This window comes from Ambystoma mexicanum, chromosome 1q (genome assembly GCF_040938575.1).
Source record: "Ambystoma mexicanum isolate Mex_15411 chromosome 1q, UKY_AmexF1_1, whole genome shotgun sequence".
NCBI lineage: Eukaryota > Metazoa > Chordata > Amphibia > Caudata > Ambystomatidae > Ambystoma > Ambystoma mexicanum.
In genome coordinates, this window is record NC_090922.1 from 1,522,700,684 (window position 1) to 1,522,723,951 (window position 23,268).

At 43.9% G+C, this 23,268-nt stretch overlaps 1 protein-coding gene across 8 annotated transcripts in view; it reads right to left on the bottom strand.

Moving 5' to 3' along the window:
- The window catches only part of SZT2 (SZT2 subunit of KICSTOR complex), a 2,035,845-nt gene that overhangs the window by 856,242 nt on the left and 1,156,335 nt on the right, over window positions 1–23,268 (bottom strand). For all 8 annotated transcript variants that reach the window (XM_069642429.1, XM_069642432.1, XM_069642427.1 and 5 more), the window contains 2 exons: window positions 2,429–2,614; window positions 1,294–1,749 (listed from right to left, as the gene is read on the bottom strand). In XM_069642429.1, the coding sequence (XP_069498530.1) occupies window positions 1,294–1,749; window positions 2,429–2,614 (642 nt within the window). The remainder of the gene's footprint in view (window positions 1–1,293; window positions 1,750–2,428; window positions 2,615–23,268) is intronic.

The window sequence follows — 23,268 nt, forward strand, 5'->3', positions numbered from 1 at the left end:
AAAGGCAGTATGCTTTCAAAATCGGAATCACTAGGATATTCAAGAAAAAAGGGAACCTTGAGGATTCTCCAGTCTATGACAGGATTGTGCCATACCAACCGGGAGTTTCCCAAAATTGTGCCAAATTGGGGTGCCTTTATAAGGTCAAACAGGCCAATTCAGTATCCTGGCTACCAATGCTTATAGTCAACAAGGTTATCTTTCGTGTCATCGGACAAGAACTCAATGGTGAATCATCGGTCTGCTTGGATGACTTCAGCTACTTGCTTACAGGTGGTTGGTATTGAGTGTGACTGGGCAAGATCCAAATCTACATAATCTTGGAAAGTTGGGACTGGAATGGTATTCTCATTACAACGCAGCCCTGAATGGTCCAATATATGCAGAGTGACTGGAGATAGCAAATCAATACATAGCTACACTACATGGAGAGCATGGCCCAGTACATATCCAGGCCTGTGCTTTTCCTGTTGGTCGAGTTGGTCTGACAGGACATTCACGCATATAGTGGCCTCACTTGCCACAATAGAGCCACGACTTTCCTCATGTCGGCGATTCCTTTCGGTACTAGTCAAGGGGGCCCAAATGTCTCCTATTAGCATATGTTCAGCCCAAGCAGAAGCCTGAGGGCCCATTGTAAATATTAGGTCTCTTCAGGCCAACATACATTTTTGTTATTTTTTCAATCCTGACAATGCACAGCCTGTTCATGAGATCATGTCTGCTCTGCTCCCCAGATCCAGCTACTCAGCTTCCTGTTACTTCCCAGCTTGGTTTGTGTTTTATAAATCCCTCACAACCACATATATCAAGTTCAGCCATGAGCAGGGAAGGAATAGGAGGTAGAGGGTTCTAACAAACCTATGCAGGAAGGAGAGTGTCCATTGAAGTACCCTTTTTAAAATAAACTTTCTGCTTTGCAAATTAACGTTTTGTCTGACATTCTGCAGCCTGAAGAAAGAGTGTCTAGAGGCCACAGGAGCAAGGAAGCCTCTCCCCAGGGATAGCAGAGCTGCTCTACAGAGACCTGCCCAGCCATTCCATGGCAGGACAGAAATACAAGTACCAATATGTTACGTGGTAATGGGGGCAGGCAGACATTGGGTCCTGAAATATTTGAAAAGTAATTAATTTCCCAGATGCAATAAGAATCAGTTGGTAAGATACCTTCAGAAGAAGACACAGTATAGAAGTGAAAGCATCTTTGTATTGTTAAAAAGTACTGTCAATTGTTCAAATTCCGTCATGTACCATGACTTGGAGAATCACATTCAGTTAAACGGGAGAACTCACCTCCTCTGGACTCTCAGCTTGCAAACACTCAGAGGGAACTCCAGACATGGCAGTGCTTGGATTGACAGGTTTTAATTCGTGCACTTGTAAATCTCTTCCATCCTCCACGATGTTCAGGTTTGCTGGGCTGCTGCTATTCTTCGAATGGGAAACCAAAGACATGGTCTCATTATCTTGCATCACCCTCTGGGCCTTGTCTCGATGGTGCCAGATACCTTCACCCTCCTCTTCTCTGCTGGCCAGGCTCGAGATGCCATGTTTTCTTGTACTGTCTGAGAATGAAAACACTTCTGGTGCACTGTCCTCTGCAGGCTGCTCCTGGCCATTGGCCAGGGTGGACCCTGGTGCTGGAGTGGCCTCCAGTCTCTGTGAGTGCAGGCGGCTAATAGACACATAATGATAGTCACAGATCTCGGCATTAAACACATATCCAGGCAGGTTCACCCTACGGAATTCCTGCAAAAGAAAGTACATATTGAACAGAATAGAATGTGCAGTAACCATGTAAAGGTCCAGTGGTACGGAATGGCAGCTTTGAATGCCAGAAATGAGCAGAATAGTCTAAGGATAGGATTGAACTAAAGTGGACAACTTGTGCTTGAAAAACTTAAATAAAAAAAAGAACTGCGCACGTACTTAATTTACTTTTACAAATGTATATAGCTCTTATGCCCCCAGGCATCAAAGCGCGAACATATACACAATAAATAACAAAGAAATAATGGGACAAAAACCAGAGAAGAGCATGGTCGGGAGAGGATGGAGGCATTGCAAGCAAAGAATTTCTGAATTTCTAAATTAAATTGTAGATTTTTTAAAAACAGTTGCCACAACTAGATTATAAATAACAAATAAACTCCCCCATTACAGTACAACCAGTTTTTCCACTCCTCCACGATCCCCAAAACACTTACCAGTGTATAGTACATCATATCATATCATGTATAAAAACACAGGGGGACAATTGGTTTGAAAAATGTATTGAAACAATTATTTTTTAAAATCACACCAAAACATCGTACAATTCCTAAACATCAAGGTTATGGTGGCAAGCGAAAATCAACCTTTACTTAGCTCCCTTTTTTTTAGTCTGGCCTGAACGCGCAACGCTTTGAGTGTCTTGATTGTGTCTTACCTCTTTGAATTTCTCCAGGGAATGTTCAGGCCCAAACACAAACTGCAGCCGAACAACCTCACTATGGCAGCTGGGGCGATCTCGAGAGTTGTACACGTGATTTGCCACTTTGTGCAAAACTGATGCATCAATGACACGTGACTGACAGAGAGCAGACACAATTTCATCCTCCAAGAGCCAACGGATCTAGAGAAGAGATATATACATAATTCACCTTCACAAATCCAGTCAAAAGATATATGCATACAACTCTTTGAGGATGTAGACACCATCGACATAAGTATCTTTGAAGGACCTGGAAAAGTGAGAATAATGCAGAAGATTCCATCAAAGAACCAGATAAAAAAAATGTACACATAACTACATGTGTAGGATGTAGATATCAGATTGAAACAAGGTCGCAAGCATAATTCTCGGGACTACAAATTGGATGACTCATGTGGCCGGATGCCTTCTTGAGCAAGTGGATGATGGGTCCGGGGGGTGGCCAGTCATATAGGATGATCTGTGATCAGTCTCTCTTGGTCACCATATGTGGCAGGAGACAGGAACAGGAAAGGTTTATGTGGTCCCCAACCCCAAATGAAAGTGCAAAGGCTCTTAGAATCAGACCCAAAATCCCTGGGAAAGTAATCAAACAAGTAACTGGAAGGCAGCTTCACACACAAAATACTTGTAAACCTGTTACTTATACAGTTGCAACACATCTCGTGGCAATAAAAATAAATTGCAGAGGCTCAGAGACACACTCTCCAAACCCCAAATAATTGCATGTGATAAAATGACAAACCGGCTACATTGTATGTCATTAAGTTTCATTGCTTATGATGCTAACTTACTACCCCATTATCGACAAACAGAATGTTCCCTCAAGAATGACACAAAGTTGCAAATTTACTGACATGCAAGGAAGAGGACTGGTTTTAGAGAACAGATATTAAAACATACATGCACACTGATACAAATACATGGGGAACATGCAAATCTTAACATTGTGGGCACTTTACAAATGAATCAAAATTGATCAGTCATCCAAAGGGTTACAACGTATGCGGATGGCTTTCAATTCTTATACCAAGCAGAATCACCTATCTATCAACGCTACCAAAACAGTTATTATGAAGTTGGCACTTACAAAATCCAGGAGGTTCCACTGTTCATTAATCAAGGGAAACTTTAAGTTAAAGAAATGATGAAATATCTGGGATGCCCTATTTTTGATCGACCTAAGAAAAATCAGTATGTAGAGTATCTATACCATAAAATCAGTCTTTCCATCGCTCAAATGCGAAAGGAGGATAATAAGTTTGGTAAATTCAGCATCCTGCCGTTACTGCACTTTTAAAACTTGAAAGTAATACCAAAGTTTGCTTATGGCTTAGACATTTTCCCAGATGCAATAATAGCAGAAATTCCAAAATTGGAAGCTAAATTATGGAAAGCAATAATGTACTGGCTTCCAAAATCTGTACCGATAACTGCAATACGTTATGAGTTAGGCTTATTATCATGGAACTATTGGGTATTGTGGCGCAAACTATCTCTGTACAGAAGATTGATTATTGATTCTGGGGATCATTTGACCAGAATCCTGTGGCAGGGTCTGAGAAATGAGAACTCACAAATAGAATCATTATTAGAGTTGCAGAATATCTGCTTGTTGACTTTGGACAACTTAGGTTTGGCGGTTGTTGATTTGACCACCAATCCTATTTGTGTTAAGAAACTGTTACGATATGCAGACTGGTTATCTACCATGGACAAACTGGCCTCTATGAAGCTTTTTTTTCCAACTGGTCTCACATCAGATTTGTTTGTCTCAATCAGAACCATTTTTGCTAAAGTGCCCAAGTAAAATCTTGCACAATGGAATAATGAGATTCAGGTTCAATGTTTGTCCTACAGGAGAAATCCTGGAAATAATTGCCTCACAAACACACTAATCACATCCACACTCAGGTTTTCCATGCAGATTTTGTAACCATCCAACAGAGAAAGAGTCACTGGGGCACCTTTTATTAGATTGTAAGCCATTTATGGCAAATCGCATTAAAAGATTTGGTAAATTTGTCTACAATCTAGAATGGGTTGACTCAGACCGTCTATGGTGGGAAATGAAGTATGGTACAACCATATCTTTGAAAATTGCAGTTGTTCGCTTTCTGTCTAATGTATTTGGAGTTCTGGCTCTCAAACTAAATAGAAGGCTGGGAAGCACTGATCAGGAGTCTGAGTAATGTTATTAAATCGGCTTCCCCGGACTGGCTTTGTCGATTCCGTCTAAGGCTCTTTAGCTAAAGAAGCATGAAGTATGAATTCTTTATTGATACGCAAGGTTACTTATTATGTAAAGTGTTTTTTTCCCCTTTCTTTTATCTCTTTTAAATATCTTATTAGATTTCATAATTTGTAAATACTTATATGTATAAGATAATGTCTAATTTTGTTTTTGGCTGTATTTTATCAAAACTATTTCATGTCTTAACTCAAATTTTGTAAAGTTTGTAACTAAACCAAAGACAAATAATTAAAACAATATATATATGAATCAAAAATACAGAAGTTGGGGCTGTTTGCAAAATGCACTTTTGAGAAACTGACACTGTGAAGTTTTCAGGGGCCAGAGGACGTGTGAATAAGTAACTTCAAAACCTTCAAGGTCAGCGCAGCTGAAGAAACTGGTCATGAGTTTATGGGTTGATAAGTATCGTAGACGGCAGATGGAATCTCCCGAGAGCATGACAGTAGGAGCTTCGCTATTTGTTTCGGTCAGCAGTAAAGGCGGGGTTAGTACATGCCAACGGCTACCCAGGAGTTTAAATTGTGCAATTAAGTGGTAGTTTAGTAGATTAGAATGTTTCAATGGAATGGTGACCTGGGGAATGAGATAGTATTGCTAACTCAAAGAGAACTTATTAACCAAGCCTTCCTCATATCGCTGGGAATATTCATGTGAACCATGTGCAAAATAAGAGATTAGGTTTAAACGGCTTAGGCCAGTTATTGCTAGTAATTAATTATGTTTGAATACAAATGTTTAACTAAATAATGAAATAAACCTACCACTGACAAATCCCAAGAAGAGGTGTGTTCTACATATGATCTGAAGTTGATAGTTAAGATAAAAATGGCCACTGAAAATGTAGGAATTGGATAAAGATGGGATTTCTTTGAAGAGGTTTTGGTCCAATCATATGTGGTGGTGGATTGTAATAAAGGATCTTGGAGTGTTTTAACTGTTGCAAAAATGTATATAAAATGTCAACTGATGTGGTTTGTTGATACTTGGGTTAATTTGGTCATACAACATCATCTAACATCTCCCCGGAAACTTGCTTTATGTACAAAACTTGTAGTCGTTCTTCAAGTGGTGGGCCTGCTTGGGTTGAGGTGATTAAGGTGCCCGCCATTTCACCGGCAAGACTTCATGTAATGTACCCTACAGTCTCGTCAAACTGTAAAGATAGCTGAGATTGAACCCACATCCGGTGGGGGTGCCCGGTTCTGCAACCATTCTGGCAACAGGTGAAGGTCTAGATGAAAGATATTCTGAGGGAGTGTAAAAACAGACATGTTGGTATGGATGTTGCGGTTTGTGGCACCCGGAGAACAGGATCTTTACCAAGAAGCAACTAAGGTGGAATATGATTTTACTCATAGCAGCATGGCTAGTGATATAACAGAAGTGGAAGCAGAGACGAGCACCGACAGAGGTTCACTGGTTGCAGAAAGTTTGGAACTTTGTGGTGGTGGAATGGGTAACCTACAACTTGCAAGGAGACCAGGAAGCGTCCAGGCAAGATTGGGGGCTGGTGCTATCATATGGCCAAAGTGACTATAAAGTACAATGGCGTTTGTACAGACTGAGAATTTTGGACATATTGTGATTACTGGTGGCATGCATGCTCAAGATCATGTAACTATGTTTCTGTCCCTCTGGTGGTGGGGGGGTGTTTTATATGCTATGCAAAAATCCAAAAAATTATGTTAAATAAACGTTATATGTGGAGGTCTCTTTAACCAGACTTTGCCACTTGGATCCCCAATAAGGTATATCTTGAAATATGAATGGTGAGGTGTCGGACATGGAAGACCGACGCATAGTAAACGTGCTCCAAACCAGCAGATGGCTTGTATTCTGCCTTGATTCATGTCATTGCACGGAGAGAGTCACCATTGTAAAATGGCCGACTGAATATTTCGCCACATACAGATATCCTGATTACTGCTGTTACCATAGCTACAGCCCCAGAAGCACCGCCTGTGTTTCTATTGGTTGTAGTCCTGTTCTTTTGCCAACCCGATTCACCGGCAGGTGTGAAGCCAGCCCGCAGCCATAGGCCAGACTCACAAGGCCATTTCCTGTCCCGAGCCCTGCATAGTGCTGCCGTAGCCGAGGAGGAGCAGGAGCTCTCTCCAACTGCAGGAGCAGTATATTCTGCCTTCAAGGGGCCTTCCCCATTGCGAGGTAAGGCTGTGGGCCCATTCCAGGAAGCAGCCGATGGACCCATGAAATAGTTTGCTAGTCGCCCAGACTGCCTGTAAATTGTATTTACAGCTATGCGATTGCAGTTCTCCACTGATGAGAAACGCCTCTACCTCCAAACCAGCAGATGCCGTTTGTTCTGCCTTGATTCATTTCATTGCACGGAGAGCGTCGCCATTGTAAAATGTCCGCCTGAATATTTTGCCACCTACAGATATCCTGATTACTGCTGTTACCCGCCTCCTAAGGCCAGGCTCACAAGGTCATTTCCTGTCCCGAACCCTGCATAGTGCTGCCGTAGCCGAGGAGGAGCAGGAGCTCCCTCCAACTGCAGGAGCAGTATATTCCGCCTTTAAGGGGCCTTCCCCACTGTGAGGTAAGGCTGTGGGCCCATCCCAGGAAGCAGCTGATGCGCCCATGAAATAGTACTCTAGGGGCCCAGACTGCCTGTAAATTGTACTTACAGCTGTGCAATCGCACTCCTCTACTGATTAAAAACGCTGCTACCTCCAAACCAGCAGATGCCGTTTGTTCTGCCTTGATTCATTTCATTGAGCGGAGAGCGTTGCCATTGTAAAATGGCCGCCTGAATATTTTGCCACCTACAGATATCCTGATTACTGCTGTTACCATAGCTACAGCCCCAGAAGCGACACCGTGTTTCTATTGGTTGAAGTTACGTTCTTTTGCCAACCCGATTCGCGGGCACATGTGAAGCCGGCCCGCCTCCAAAAGCCAGACTCACAAGGCCATTTCCTTTCCTGAGCCTGTCAGAGCCGGGCGGGATGCAGGGACGTCTCATATCCTTCTTACTGCCAATTGTAAGTAAAACAGCCCTAGAGACTCCAGCCTACGATTATCCTTCAACATTTGTGCATAATGTTTTTAATGTAGAAAAACGATAGTCTCTAAATGTTATACCATGATCACTAGCACTGTAACTATCACTTAAGTTTAGATTGTGATTTTGCCTGCAATTGAATGCCACTTTATAGCGGTACACCGTGTCTGGTATCTGCTAGGTTTAACGGTCCTACCTTTGTCTCGCAGAAAATATTATTATGAGTAATCAGCTCACCTTACCCCATCTGTCGCTGCAATTTGAGCCATGCGTTTACATTTTACCTAGCAACGCCTCTGTTTATAATAAATTAACGTATCACTGCCTGTAATGGCACCTCACAACTTTAAAAAAAAGTTACCAAGACCTTCTTGTATCACACATGCCTTGCATATGCTTGCAGCAAATTGGCACCAATTCGCCCAAACGTATACATTGACTGTAGATCTGTGTCACACAACGTTTCATTCCTGCTTCAACTGCACTGTATTTTGTGTTACACTGTTGTGTTAAATGTACCGATCGCTAAATCTGCTCCGGATTGCCAGCACCTACCGCTGCTGTATTATAATCGCGTGTTAAGTGGGATTCATTCTGAAGCACCACCCCTGCCTTACACCGTAACAATATCTATTGCTCCACCTATCGCTTGATGTACCATCCCTCCAACAACACTTGTACAACTGCAATGCCCTAGTCGCAAAGTAAAACACTCTCCGCCTAGCTGACCTCAGCATGTTAGAGCTTTGCACCTAACAATCAAGGCTCCAGGTTGTCCTCCTAATTTTAGGCATTTTTTACTGATATTCAAATGTATTCTAATATGTTGGTTCTATTACTAGCCATTATGTTTCCTTCCATAAAATTAGCGACTGTATATCGTGGACTGGAGATGCTTTCACCACCCAGGGAAATGGTCTCTCCAAAATTGGATAGTTCAGGCACTACCCTATACCCTATCCAACCCCTTTCCTGCCCACCACACCAGCTTTGCTACCAAGCCAAAGGAGTACGAATACTCCTAATAGTATAAGACACTTTCACAAACCTGAACCTAATATCATTATACCCATGCCAACCACAAAAGTTGTACCTATCAACACTGATTCCACTGCTACCATGCCTGTTCAGGGAAAGATTAGGTTAATTAGGCTGAGATCACGTACCCAATCTCTCTATCCATGCCAACCTAGCATAGACACACATTTGTATTTGTATTTCTTTATTTATATAGCATGCGTGGCCCAAAGGCATCTGGGCGCATGTCATGAGTAAATGGGTACAGGCAGTTTACAATGCAAGCAATACGGTGACAATAACTACAAAGTATTTACATGGCATACTAACAAATGGGATTTTAATAATCTAGGGTAGGGTAACGTGTGAGTCAACAAAATGCACTTTTCGTGGTGAGAAGAGCAGGTTACGAAGATTCAAATTGCTTACAATAGGTTACCATTGGAGAAAAGGAGGAGTCAAGGGATAGTAATGCTGTTAGACTCTTGTGCAATGAGCCACAATTTAGCTTTGCTCTTAAATGCATGAAATGAGGGTTCAAGTCTGAGTGTGGTAGGCATGGAGTTCCAAAGTTTGGTGGCGAGGACCGGGAAGATTTTTGGAGTCTAAATCTGGGCACAACTAGGCGATTGTACTTACAATAGTGTCATTGTACGTATCTACTAGGGCGGTAGGATCAGAGCAGGAGAGTAGTACTTTGTTCAGTATAGGTACGATGAGGGGGAGGAGGTTTGCTCTAGTTATGTCTCTCTTATTTCTAGTCCAGGAGGGAGGAGCAGTGTCAGATTTGGTAATTGGCAGCAATAGTGAAGGTGATAATGTGGTGGTCCGACCAGGTACACGGTGAGTTGGATGTTACATTGATGGTACAGTTTAAGTCGACCAACCATCAAGGGTTCTGCCTTTAGCGTGAGTGGGGTCATGGGTGAAGCCTAGGTTGGTAAGGGAGCTGGCAAGGTCAAGGGCTGATAAGTCATTGGTGTCATGAAGTTCCAAATTGAAATCACCTAGGAGTATTAGAGAGTTAGTTTTAGTTTGATCTGTCAATCATGATGTGGTGATATCAGTGATAGGTCCTGGCGGCCTATAGATTAGATGCCAGGCAGCGGTTTGATTGTGGGAGATGGGGAGTTTAACAGATGATAGTTCAGCTGAAGGGAACTGGTGTCACGCTCACCTGATTCCCACGGAGGCGCAGGTCTGGCTTCGAGTGCTGATGCTTCTTCAATGGTGAAGCGCAGCACTCTGAGGATGGACAGGTAGGGCCCCTCTACTCTGGCTTCTCTGGCTCGCAGGAATATTCCCCTGTGCGTGAAAAGGGAGTATTACCTACTGACGGAATAATGCTCAAGCCTCCCACTCCCTTCCAACCCTCCATGATACCCTTCCACGATTCCCCGTGAAGTCTCACCTTAGGGTCTGGAAGGATGAGTTCTCCATCCTGCTTCTGATGCAGGGGCGCGTTGAAAACCAGTTACTGCACTGGATTGAGGTTTGATGGGAGTTCAAATAAGCTTGACTATTCAGGTAAGGCGCTGTAAGAGTTCTGTAGCAAGTTCAAAAGTTCAAGCTTAATAATAATGTTAATTGTCTTATTGCAGCAAGCGCTAATCGCTTATGTCTTTTTTCCCCTTAGGGGCCGGGGTTCGGAATGCCAGAGATATGGCGCCGACCCGAAGTGAAACGTGCAGTTCCAGTAAATGACAGGTAAGTTCTGGATGAGCGTTCGGGTAATGTCTTTGCATTCGCTCATTCAACGTCTTTGACTTTTTTCCCCATAGGGGCCGGGGTCCGGAATGCCAGGAAGCGGCAGGACCCGAAATGAAATGGGAATGAACCAACAGGTAAGCCTTAGAAGGAAACTGAGCTTTTCCTATTCCCTTCCTTCTCTCACCTTGTGTTCTTGTCTTTTTCTCTCTAGGCTCTGGGAAGTGGCTGCGGATCCGGATGATCGCTGCTGAAGATGGAGGTGCCCAGGAAAGGTGAGTGAAATGCAGCCCTGCAGCGATCGAAGCAAAATGCTTTTAAAAATGATGTCTTCCCTTTCAGGATCGTCGGTGTGATGTCTCCGTGATGCAGCTTTAGCAGGTAAGGTCTTCTTTCTCGCCAATTCTCTCTTATCTCCCTTTGCAGGTGACCCAGGATGCTGACAGGCGTGGCTGAAGTCCAGATGCAGGAGCTGACACGGTGAGCGTCCAGCTGCGAGGAGCAGAACAACGCGAAGCGTGAGTTGCTGATCGGGCGTGGTTTAAATAGCTTTGGAAGAAGTTCCAGGTATGTATCCTTCCACCGATCAGGTATGTATCCTTCTCCGACCACACCCAGGTGGAAAGTAGTCCCACAGGTAAAGTAGTTCCATTCAGGCCTCAAGAGGGCCTGGATGTAGCAGCATGGTCTGCATCAGGTAAGTGCACATTAAAACACTTGAACACATGTCTAGCTTTATGAGCCTGGCGCCTAAGGCGCCAGGACAGGGGTCTAACATGAGCCTGGCGCCTAAGGCGCAGGACTGTGTCCAAAGGGCCCCAGCTTGGACCTGCTGGCACTTCCCTGGGGGAAATGATGCCTGCCTCTGGGGTTGCTGGGTCGGACCTGGCTCCTTGGAGGTAGGCATCATGACAACTGGGTAGTGGGTATGATTCTAGAGCCAATTGATTTTTTATGGATGAAGGTGACTCTACCGCCTTTGGATTTGTCAGTTTCACGGTCACATCTAATGATAGAGTAGCCTTTAGGAATCGCGAGAGAGAGAGGAGGGGTCCTGAAGCCGCATGCAACCAGGTCTCTGTGATGGCGAGGAAGTCAAGGTCGTGGGCTGTTATAAGATCAATGATATCGAGTGCATGCGCATTGAGTTACATGGCATTGATAACCTTGTGCTCTCTGTCTCCTTTGCAGGTGATGGCAAGCGGTTCCCCGAACGCCTACCGGCTGCCAGATGAGAAGATCCGCGAGAATGCTGCACCGGAAGATGGCCCTGTGATGCTTGGGAGTTTGGGGCAGGTAAGGGCAAGGCGCTGCCCGAAGTGGATTCGAGGACACAGGTAAGAGGGGCTTGCAGCCGCTGCTGGGTTGGAAGAGAGTAGAAGTGCTCCAAGCGATGGCGAGGCTGATCTCAGGTAAGATGCGCGCGGTAGCTGAAGAGTCGGAAGCGGGTAGTAGAGCTTCCAGCGATGGCGTGGCTGACCTCAGGTAAGAGGCGCATGGCAGCTGCAGAGTGGGAAGCGGACAGCGGTGCTTCCAGCGATGGCGTGGGTGATCCCTGGTAATTTGCTGGATGGGTTCCGTAAACTGAAGATGCTCGTGCTGAACAGGTAAGGATCTGTAGACAGCGGTAAGTGTTACGCTGCACAAGCAGACTAACGCGAAGCGCCAGCATGCGGGTGGGGCTGGCTTATATAGCCTGGGCCCAGTCACTCCCTTTAGGCCCTGCCTTGTGCCCCACTTTGCCACTGCCCCCTGTCTTCTGCACGTGCCTTCCATGCATGTGTATGGCCCCGCCCGGCCTAGATGCCCGTGCCCCGAGCATACTGTATGCAGAGCACACTTTGAAATGAGCTTGGTGCCAGAGGCGCTAAGACTGGGTCCATTGGGGCCCTGCAGGAGATAAAGTGAATGGCCCTGGACCAGTGGCCATGACAGGCAGATGTGCAATGGTATGGGGGTAACTACACTATCAGGAACTGATCCTAATTAACACGTACGGCCCGAACTTGGACACCCCAGAATTTTATCTACAGATATTGGCACTAATCTCGTTAGTGGGAGGTGCCAGAGTGATCTGGGGGGAGAACTAAAAACCATCCTTGACCCCACGAAAGACAGATCGACTAAAGGAAATAGAATTTGCACTAAATCGGCGCTGACCATACGGCAAGCAATGTCCACAATACCCCTTGCCGACACCTAGAGAGAATTACACTCACTCCAACAGGAATCCACATATCACTCGTATGTACATGCCTCCAGCTCTCGAACAGACTACTGGCTTTGCTCCCCCGAATACATCCCGGAGATAGGAGAATGCACCATACTACCACGTACTCTATCAGACCACTCCCCAATCCTTTTAGAGATGCAACTGAGGAACTCTGACCAATGCACAAACGCGAGGCGAATGCCACCTGACCTCCTGAGAGATGAAGCGATGATAGAAGCGCTTCGTACGGAGGTGTCGGAATTTTTCAAGCATAACATAGGATCACTGTGCTCGAACATCACGATCTGGGAAACCTTTAAGGTGTGGTTGAGGGGTTATTTAATATCAAGGGTCCATGGCACTCTCCGGGACATACGGAAAGATCAGACACACACCGAAGCTAGACTGAAAGAGTTGGAGGAAACATACACTAAAACACCAGGATCAGACACGCTAGCCCCTCTGCATGCCCACTTGTCAACATTTAGGTCCCTAGAGGAACGTGAGGTAAAATGCATGGCACAACCCACTAGAGCCAGAAGATACAGAGAAGGGATCAAAACAGGCAAAACTCTGGCTAATCTCCTCAGAGCAGAACAGGGTTATAGGCAAATCACTAGTATCACTGATGGAAATGGCATAACGCACACAGAACACCAAAAGGTGAATGAAGTGTTCCTCGAGTTTCTCTCAAAATTGTACATGAATACTGACCAAGTATCGCCAGGCGAACTTAACCAATACATGGACTCCTTCCAGCTCCCCACGCTAGATTCGGTGGAGAGAGAAACTCTGGATCTTCCCTTGAGTGTAGAAGAAATAAATCAGGCTATCAAAGACCTAAAGTTGGGCAAAGCGCCTGGTTTGGATGGTAGCCCCACAAATATTTACAAGATACTTAAGGCTGAACTTTCCCCAAGACTGCTGGAGGTGTGGAGGAAGCCCTAAGGGGTGGGTCCTTATCCGAGTCCATAAGGGAGGCCATTATCACGGTCTTACTAAAGCCCCACAAAGCCCCCCATGACCCTGCCTCATATTGCCACTGTCCCTCATAAATGTGGACACTAAAATATTCGCCAAAGCAATAGCAAACCGGCTATTAATGTATATGAATAAACTAGTACATCCGGATCAATCCGGTTTTATCCCTTCCCGCTCCACAGCCTTAAATCTACGAAGATTTTTCGCCATCGTCTCCCAACTGGGCCCCAACGGAAAAACAGTGGGCGTCACGCTAGATGCCAAAAAGGCGTTTGATTCTGTTTCTTGGAACTTCATGTACGGCATACTGCATAAGATGAGATTCGGATCTGGATTCCTACGTTTTATAAGATTGCTATATAGTAACCCCACTGCTAAGGTTCGTACCAATAAGACCCTCTCGCCAGTTTTCAGACTACAAAGAGGTACAAGACAGGGCTGTCCTTTTTCCCCTCTTATATTTGCACTTACAATAGAAGGTATGGCGGAAAGATTTAAACATGCCTGGTGGGGGACCCGCATTAGGGGGACCCCACAATTTATATCGGTATATGCGGACAATACTATCCTTTACATTAGGGACCCAGATACCAACCTCCCCCAGTAATGCAACAAATAGCCGAATTCACAAAACACTCAGGGTATAAAATAAACCCCTTAACTCAGTCCACAACACTACTAGAAGCTGCATCTCAATTCCGATGGTCCCCGACGTCGGCTAGATACTTGGGCATCATTATGGCAACTGACAAGCGCACCTTATATACTAATAACTATGACCTTTATTTATCTCTATTAGAATGCAAACTAAACACATGGAACAAACTCCTTCTGTCCACGTATGGTCGAATAGCCCTTTTAAAAATTGTGGTGTTGCCCAAGTTAATATACCTGTTCAGTAATAATCCCCTCTGGCCTGGTAGAAACTTCTTTAACAGCTTACAGAAACTGGCCACTAGCTTTGCGTGGGGAGGAGGCGTGGTGAGACTTAACTGGCCCAAATTGTGCGAAAATGATGACACAGGAGGTCTGGCTGCCCCGCACTTCCTACTATACTACTACTCCTCACAAGCACATTTTACAAAATACTGGATCACCTCTACCTAGCGGTTTGCCCACATACAAGCAGAGAAGTTTGCTGCCGCCCCCCTCAACGTACAAACTATGATGTTCGCCACGGTTAAAGAGGAGAAAGTAATGGCGGACCCGCTTTCATCCACAGTACGAGCATGGGCTCAAATCCTTAAAAGGGTGAAATGCGTAGAAATATACTGGCCTCACTCCCCCCTATGGCACTACCACGGAATCGAACCAACGCTGGAAACAATGTTACAGTAGAGATGGGACCCGGGAAGGAAATGAAACTCCGGGACCTCTACCCCAAAGGAAGGGTTGTGACGCTGCCAGAGGTCCAGGACAAGGTGGGTGCAGGCCTATTCACAGCGTTGCAATATCATCGCCTGAGGGAAGAATGTAAGAGGAAATGGCCATCATTCCCGAACGAACCGCCCACACACCAGCTCTTGGCAGAGGTGCTGACACACGAGGGCTTCACAAGTAGCATATCTGCCCTCTATGAGGCAGTACAAGCACGTACCCCATCCAGTAATACGATAAAGTCCCAATGGGAGAGGGACCTGGACATTATAATAGATTATCAACAATGGGTGAAATATTGTAATTATACTAAGTCCATCTCCCTGTGTGGTAACTTCAGATTGATTCAATTTAAAATGCTGAACCATTTACACATTACCCCCAGTAACACTTTCAAATGTGACTCCTCCAAACAGGCACTATGTCCAAAATGTGATGCATCGGCAGCAAACTCAATACACATGTTCTGGGATTGTCCACCCATCAGACAATTTTGCGAAGAAGTAGCTAACACTGTTATACTAGACACACATATATCACCCACACCACTGAAGTACCTACTGGGGGACATAGGAAAGATCACTGTAAAAAATGCAGACTTTTCTCAGTAGCGGGGGCAGCGGCCAAAAGAAATATTCTCAGGAATTGGAAAATGAAAGCCTCCTCCACAGTGCAAGTATGGCTACAAGACCTAATGTATGTTCAAGAGTGCGAAGAGAACTAGGTCAGGGGTATACAGGCCACCTCTAGACCGAAAGACATCTGGGGGCCCCTCAGACATTATTTAAATAACACACAGGACGAGTCGGACGAAGAAGCGGTCAATCTGATTGTTGATACTGTTGCTCCAGAAAAGTTTATGTATTTTAAACAATATAATATCCAAAAGTGTATGAATGGAACGAAGAACTCTGTGCTTGCTGTATAGTTTTCGTCAGTGAAAAATAAAGTTTATTAAAAAAAACTATGAATGTTTCAGCCCCTTACCACTGGTGGGCTTGGACTTGTTCCCAGCATGCACCTTGAATAAAAGGAGGACTCCTGTAGCTATACAAACAGATCACCATTGAAACCACGACTTCTACAAAGAGCAGCCCACTGATGACCAGAGGATGACTGCTGCAGCTGACCAGCAGCGACTCCAGTGAATGGCCCGGCGAAGCCCTTCTCTGCTGCCTAAACTCAGAAGACCCGTGTTGGTACGTCAACCTTTGGACCTGTGGGAACAACCCATCTGGACCCCTGCTCACGGATTCACATCCTGGAAGTCTTTGCAATTGTTTCTGGGCAACCCGGTGGACCGACCAGCTCTTTTGGGCTACTGCACTATAGCTGTTCCATGCAGAGCCTGGGGAATCTCGGGCTCCTCCGCTGATTCCAGAAGTCACCTATCCTCACAATTTCAGCCTTCTCACGGCAAGGGAAGTTGTGCTGGGCTGCTTCTGTGTTTGCACAGCTGGAGGATTGCCTGTCGTCGTCTGACAGTTGTGACTTCCACTGGAACCATTCATCTGCATTCCTGTGAAGTGACCAGAAGGGTGTGCACCGCGGAGGTTTGTATCTTTTCTTCATTTGGGGGTCAACTTGGGGGTCATCTACAAGAAGTTGCCTAGGACCATCTGGTGAAAAATGCAAGAAGCTCCCGTCACGCAAAGTGACTTCTGCACCCACGAACCCTGGGCTCCCTTCACCCAAACCAAAGACAGAAGATTGGAGTCCAAGTGGATTCCGGAAGACCTGCAGTGTCACCTGGAAGAATCGGAGTCAGGGGGGAAAGCGTACGTAATCTTTTCTGTCCCCCCTCCTGTCTATCACAGGGTAACAGTGGGTGGAGAGTCCTTGTCCCTAAACTTCCTTCGCCTGGCCTTTGGCCATTAAACCTGCATCAAGATCCTGTCCCAAGACTTACCTTTGAAGTAGGATAGAGTGTGGTAGTTACCTTATTTGAAGTAAATGCTTACCTTATATTAAATAACTTTTCAATCAACATTACAGCCTAGTGCATTAGCTCTGAAATACCATCCCAACCATTGTGCAACTTGTGACTTTTTGGGCACAATGCCCCATACATCTTGGGACTGGACTTCATAAGAAAGAGGGAAATGGGTTGTGATCATTCGATGCAATCTAGTTGTATGTTTCTTTAATTGAATTACTCACCTGTTAACTACTGGCATGTAATCTTATCTCTAAAAGTTTAATGGTTAGAAAAGAGTTACACAAGCTTTCGGAAAAAACTCAAGACCCAAACAACTACATACCAGACAAAAACCCCAACCACATACTTGAGCAAATTGTCCCATGATTACGTGTTTTGTACCAACTGTCTATATGTTAGCGCCTTGATGCTTGCGTGCGACCGGCGCTATGTAAAATAAATGTGATTTCTGTTTTTTAGTACAATTCTTACGCGTGAATTTCATTCTTAGTGTGTTTAGAAAAGCCTAATAAATAATTGTATTTTATATACTTGCTGACTAAATTGAATTATTGGTGTTTTCTGTGTAGACTCATTGTAGCCATTGACCACTCTCACACTTTCCCTGAGAATAAGCATGACTGGTCACTCACCTACCTCGATTGCGTTTTGGGTAACCGCTCAGTGTCTTCTTTGTTTAGCATAATAGGGTGGCCTCCTAAATTCCTCTCCCCAGGAGTCGATTTGGTAAATTGATCTTAATAGTTAACATTTTTCATTAATTGTGTATACAATCAAGGGCCTGATTTACAGAACATTTTCCTATGGGATTGCACCATTATAAAACGCTTCTATGAATCATACCCTTAGTGTATGAAGGCACTATTTTTGTCTACTCTGGAGCATACATTTGATCTCTGAAAGTTTATCTTCTAGAACGTTGTGCACTCAGAGTGAAACATCGTTTCTGTAATGATGGCTTTGTCTAACTGATTGCTGCTTCTTTCGGAACTACATTTGCTAGCCCACTCAAAGGGTAATAACCACCTGTATCTAGGAGTTGTCAGTGGTTGAGGTGACAGCATTCCAGAGTTAGACCTCACTGTCAATGAAAGAGATTCTTCTCTTAGAGAAGCAACCAATAAGTCATGCAGCCTCACTAGTAGGGCCCCCACGACTGAGACGGGTTTGGTGTGCATCTTTCCAACTCTGTGTCCTTCCACTTTTGATCGTGTTGTGTGGGTCCTTAGATTAGGTATATGAAAAGAAATATTTTATGCATTAAGCAATATATTACAATTCTGAGCCTTCAAGTGTTTGATGCAGATACTTCTGTGGTTCAAGCGATTTTCCAAATCTTCACATTGGGCCTGGTACTTGTGCACCACCATCTTGAGGGATCCCATAGTAGTATCAGTGTTTGTCACCGACTCCTTGACAACCACAAGGTAACGTTCACTCTTCTTGTCCCATTCTCCCAGTGCCCTGAGAGCCCTTCCTATCGACAATAGGTTAATCTGGTGGACCTACATTTCATCTTGTAATGTTGCGCGTTTGTGAAAGTGCGATTGTAAAGTGCTGTTCGTGTTTGTGGATGTGGGATGCGGTTAAAAGTACGTTTTATCAAACGTGAATTTAGTCATAGGAGTGATTAGATACAAAGTGGTTTGCAGCAGTCTTTGATTGTCTGAACGTCAACAGGAGCGTGGGTTTATATGAGTAAATGACTAAGGTGTAGCTGTACCACGGTACACGCTGTGTGACTTGTATTTTATTATTGCAACTTATTCTATGCATCGCTTCTTTCTGTAAAAATAAGGCCTTGAAACAGCGGGTTAAGATAAAAGCTGTGCAGTGCTGTACTCGTGTTACGTTCATATTCTCTGTAGCTACGCAAGCTTGCGTTGCAAGCTGTTGGGTGTGTCCAATTGAGCTTGCCAGGAAGGGTGCTGATCACCAAAACACCAAAGTCAACTAGGAATACCTGGCTTAACGAGTGGCGTTACTGCAGTGATCCCGCTGGGGCCTGGGGGCTACTGCCTGTTTGGTCTGATTTTGTGCATCTTCATACCCAAATATTTAGTATGACTGCTGGAGTAACTGGCGTGTACAATAGAATTATATCCATAATGCTTACTGAGTCTGGCTGTGATATAAGAAGACTGAACGTAAGATTCAAGAACACACGGACACAGCAACAGCAATAGACTGCTGACTCTACATGATGGCAGGAATAGAGGCCAAAATAATTATGGCCGAAGGCGATGTCGTCGCTGGACATTTGACCAGCCTGTCATTACCTATGCAGCGCTGTAGACGGACATGTCCCCCCAAAACCATCTCCAAACTGATAGTCGCCATTAAGTAAAGAATAATGACCACGTTCTTCCCAAAAATACAAGACTTAGATCGGATATCTGAAGAAATAGCAACTAGAGAAATTGTAGAAGAACTAAGTATACCACTAGGTTGTTACGGCACAAAACTATTAAAATCTGTAGTTTCATTGTCTAATACTGTTTCATCTAAACATAGTGCGATGGAGAAAGAGATACTGGCTAATTCTGCTTCTATAGGTTCCCCTGGATGCAATCCAGATGAACAATGCGTCTGTAATATCAGTAATGTTGACTGCTACTGTGGAGAATACAAATCAGGAGAAGACCCAAGTAACTGCTATGGTCCATGGGGCTGTAAATGATGGTACCGGTGTTCAGTGCATAATCCCCAATAACCTAGATCCATCCATAGACATATCTGGCCCAGAATATATGGGAGATATCATGGAAATCTCATCAACACCATGTCAATTGGTAATTGATCCAGGCACCTTTTTTGAGCAATAGGGTTTGAGTGGGACATCAAAAAGAACCGGGGTTCAGCCCTGACAGATATATGAAAGAGGGTGAGCACTTGCTATGGGTGAATGACGTACATGCCAGTAAAAACATATGTACAGGTAAACCATATGATGTCCTAAATAAAAGTATGATGATACTAGTGCGATTTGGGCCCTAAATAAGTTCTTGTCTACTTTAGTCGCAAAATGTGAAAGTCTCGAAAAGAAATTGGATGTTCAATCGATTTTCCTTCATAAGAGTATTAATAGGAATCATAAAATATTAAAATATCAAAGTACATCCATGGATAGGTCTAACGACTGTGTGACTATTCATGAGCCTTCGATATGAAGGGCAACAGAGCAAAAAATGGGAAAGTAATAAAATCCAACAATGTGGAAACTAAATTAAAAACCATTGTCCAAGCGTTTATGTATTATAAACATTTGAAATCTCATAGAAAGTTAGGTGTGGTAACTAATAAATCACATCAGTCTATTGAAATTAAATAAGCTCCTGCAACAATGGAATCCGATATCTTGCATATTGAGAATCCAAATAGCGTTTTAACTGTAGGAGCCGATACTGCGTCTACCACATGTGGTATGGGGCTAACTACCGAGAGCCCACCTACTGTTGAAGCTGTTGTAGAGGTGTTAGGAAGTATTTCTGCGGAATGCACTGTTAGCGAATGCAAATGTAAAAGGATAGCCCCATTGCACCCCCAGACGCAAACTAAGTTATCTGATATGTGGGCAGCTAATATTGTGACTCCTATCTTACCTGCTCCCATTCAAGGTTAGACGGCCTTTGTGGCCCTACAAAAAGGCTTTACAACTGCAGCTGGTTTTGCATAGTGCGACCTCACCACCATTGAACAGAGCTGCAGTGTTGTCTATTTTCCAAATGATAGTCCCTCTAAGAGGCATAGCAACAGAAGATATTAAAGTTGTCGATCAGGTGGAATATATCAAAGAATATACTACTACTGTATGCTATAATCATGATGCAACCCATGAATATGTAATGAGATATGAAGAGCAACGATATAGGTTGGGATACACCTCTAAAATAGCGATTCATGAACTAAAGCCGTAAACTACTTGTGCAGTTGTGAACATTTACAAGCATCAGCTGGCCACTGGGATCCGCCAGAGCACAGAAAAAAAATAGTGGCAGTAGAACACCTTGTCAAGAGGCAAACACCACAGTAGAAGGTGCACCAGTACAAAGATATAATAATGAATCGGACATCAAAGTGGTGATACTATAGTTAATCCTGCTGACGGCTACTGGCAATGGTTGCCATAGGCCTTCAGTCACGATGATGTCAACATGATATGTTCTTGGAACACGAGAGGGATTAGTCACCCAGTTCGAGATGATGGACTTGTAGCACACTCCAATATCTTCACTGTTATTGCTCCAAGAAACCTGGCTCATAGAGGAAGTTCAATTTGATGGGCGCAATACGGTGCAACAGTTAGCAACAAAGTGTTTGAAGGGGCGCCCGAAAGGTGGTCTTTTGCTCTCCGTCAAGCAGCCATGGCATATTGAACCATTGATCAGAGAACCAACAATATACAAGCAGTAATCTTGTCTCACCTTCATTTGAGAGTGTTACTCATATTTACGACCCCCCCCGAACCATGTTGCTACTGCCGTAAATGTTAGAAAAGTTGCAAAACTGAAGATATTCACCATGTCTCCCAATGTGGTTGATGGGTGATTTTAATAGGATTAGAGAGGACTTGAACTCTGACCCTAAAGTACATGTGACGTCAGCACCGGCAAATCATGCTGCAACCAACCGTCAAGGAGTCCCCTGGGCAAATATATTAGTTCAATATGGTTTTTTAAGATTAAATGGCTATTGCCCTGGTGATGCTCATGTGGCTGTCACTCACACGATTAGGAGAAGTGCGTCGACACGAGATTCTGCGTTTGTAAATTGTTTGGGGCTCTCACTGATATAGCCATCATTAGCGATCATGGACAATAGCGATCATTTCCCTTTGTGTGTGCTCCTTAATTCACTCATTTGCCGTAATAAACCTCATGAATATGATGCAAATGGGAATATCTATCTAAATGACGGGAACAATCGTATTCAGTGGTATGGAGTTAATATGTTAAAAGTTAACCAAGTGGTTATCAGCCTGATAGCTGAATTTATTCGTCAATATGAGTTTTTGAATACAAACAGGATGAATGAGATAGTACCTGCATTCTCAAAATTAATGTCTACAATGAGAGGAGTCTTTGCTACTAGACAGACCTATAAATCCCTGCTTGAGCAGGCGATAATGATTATTAAGAAAAGACAGTGTTATGACAGAAGGATAACAGAAGCCAAAAAAGAGATGCGCCTGTAGATAGCAGCGGTGATCTATTCCTCGCTTGGTAGTAAAGACTCCTGTGATATTAATACGTACATTCAAAATGTGAAAAAAGACTATATTAAATGGGTAAAGGCACATAAAATAAGATGCGGGAAAGTAAATTTGCTCAAAATTGCAAATCTGGCTAGAATGCGTCTTAACACTGAAATTAGGAATGTTATGCGTGGTGTAAAAAAAGAGACTTATCAACTGTATTTCTGAACTAGTCTGGACAAAACACATTGAAATGACTCTGGGTGTAAAAAACCCCAACGAAGTGAGTGTCACATTGCCAATTAACACATGGGAATGTAGAGCAACAACACTTGACACCACTATAATTATTGAGCGGTTGAACAACTCCCGTGCAGCGGGCCCGGATGGGGTCTGCAATAATTTGATTAAATTGTCACCGGCAAACTGGGCACAAGCACTTTATATCCTTTTCAATGAAATTGGCATTCAAGGGAAGCTCCCAGAATCCTGACATAGCAGCAAAATTTTAGCAGTATATAAAAAAGGAGCCTGGAACAATTCATCTAATTATCGCATGTTAGTGATGCTTGGCATTCCTGTTAACATTTTTCCAAAGGTTTTGTTAGAAGAGTTGACTGTCTGGATTGTCAACTATAATATTCTTCCCCCCGATCAGACAGGATTCAGGCCAAAAGCTACCCCCATGCATAATATACTTATTTTAACATCTGCCGTTGAGTACGCATGGAAGAGACGCCAAATGAAAGTGTATTGCGCTTTTATTGATTTTAGCTCTGCGTTCGATAGTGTTAAAGGGGTAGTGCCATCAAAAATGTTATTGGCTCAAAAGATGGGCCATCATCAAAAATATATATAAAAAATATACATTAAGAAAGTTGCAATGTAAACTTTTGAGCAAACGAGGCTCAAAGTCACAGACTCAAAGCACTAGGAGGCATCCATTTTGTGAAATGGATGAGCCTCCTGTGCTCGTGTTAATTTCTGCCCTTGCGGCACTAATAAAGCAAAAGCCAGCCAGCTCTAATACACAAAAGCTACCAGCAGGTGGCGTTTGCTTCATTATTGAAGATCAGAGAGAGCAGA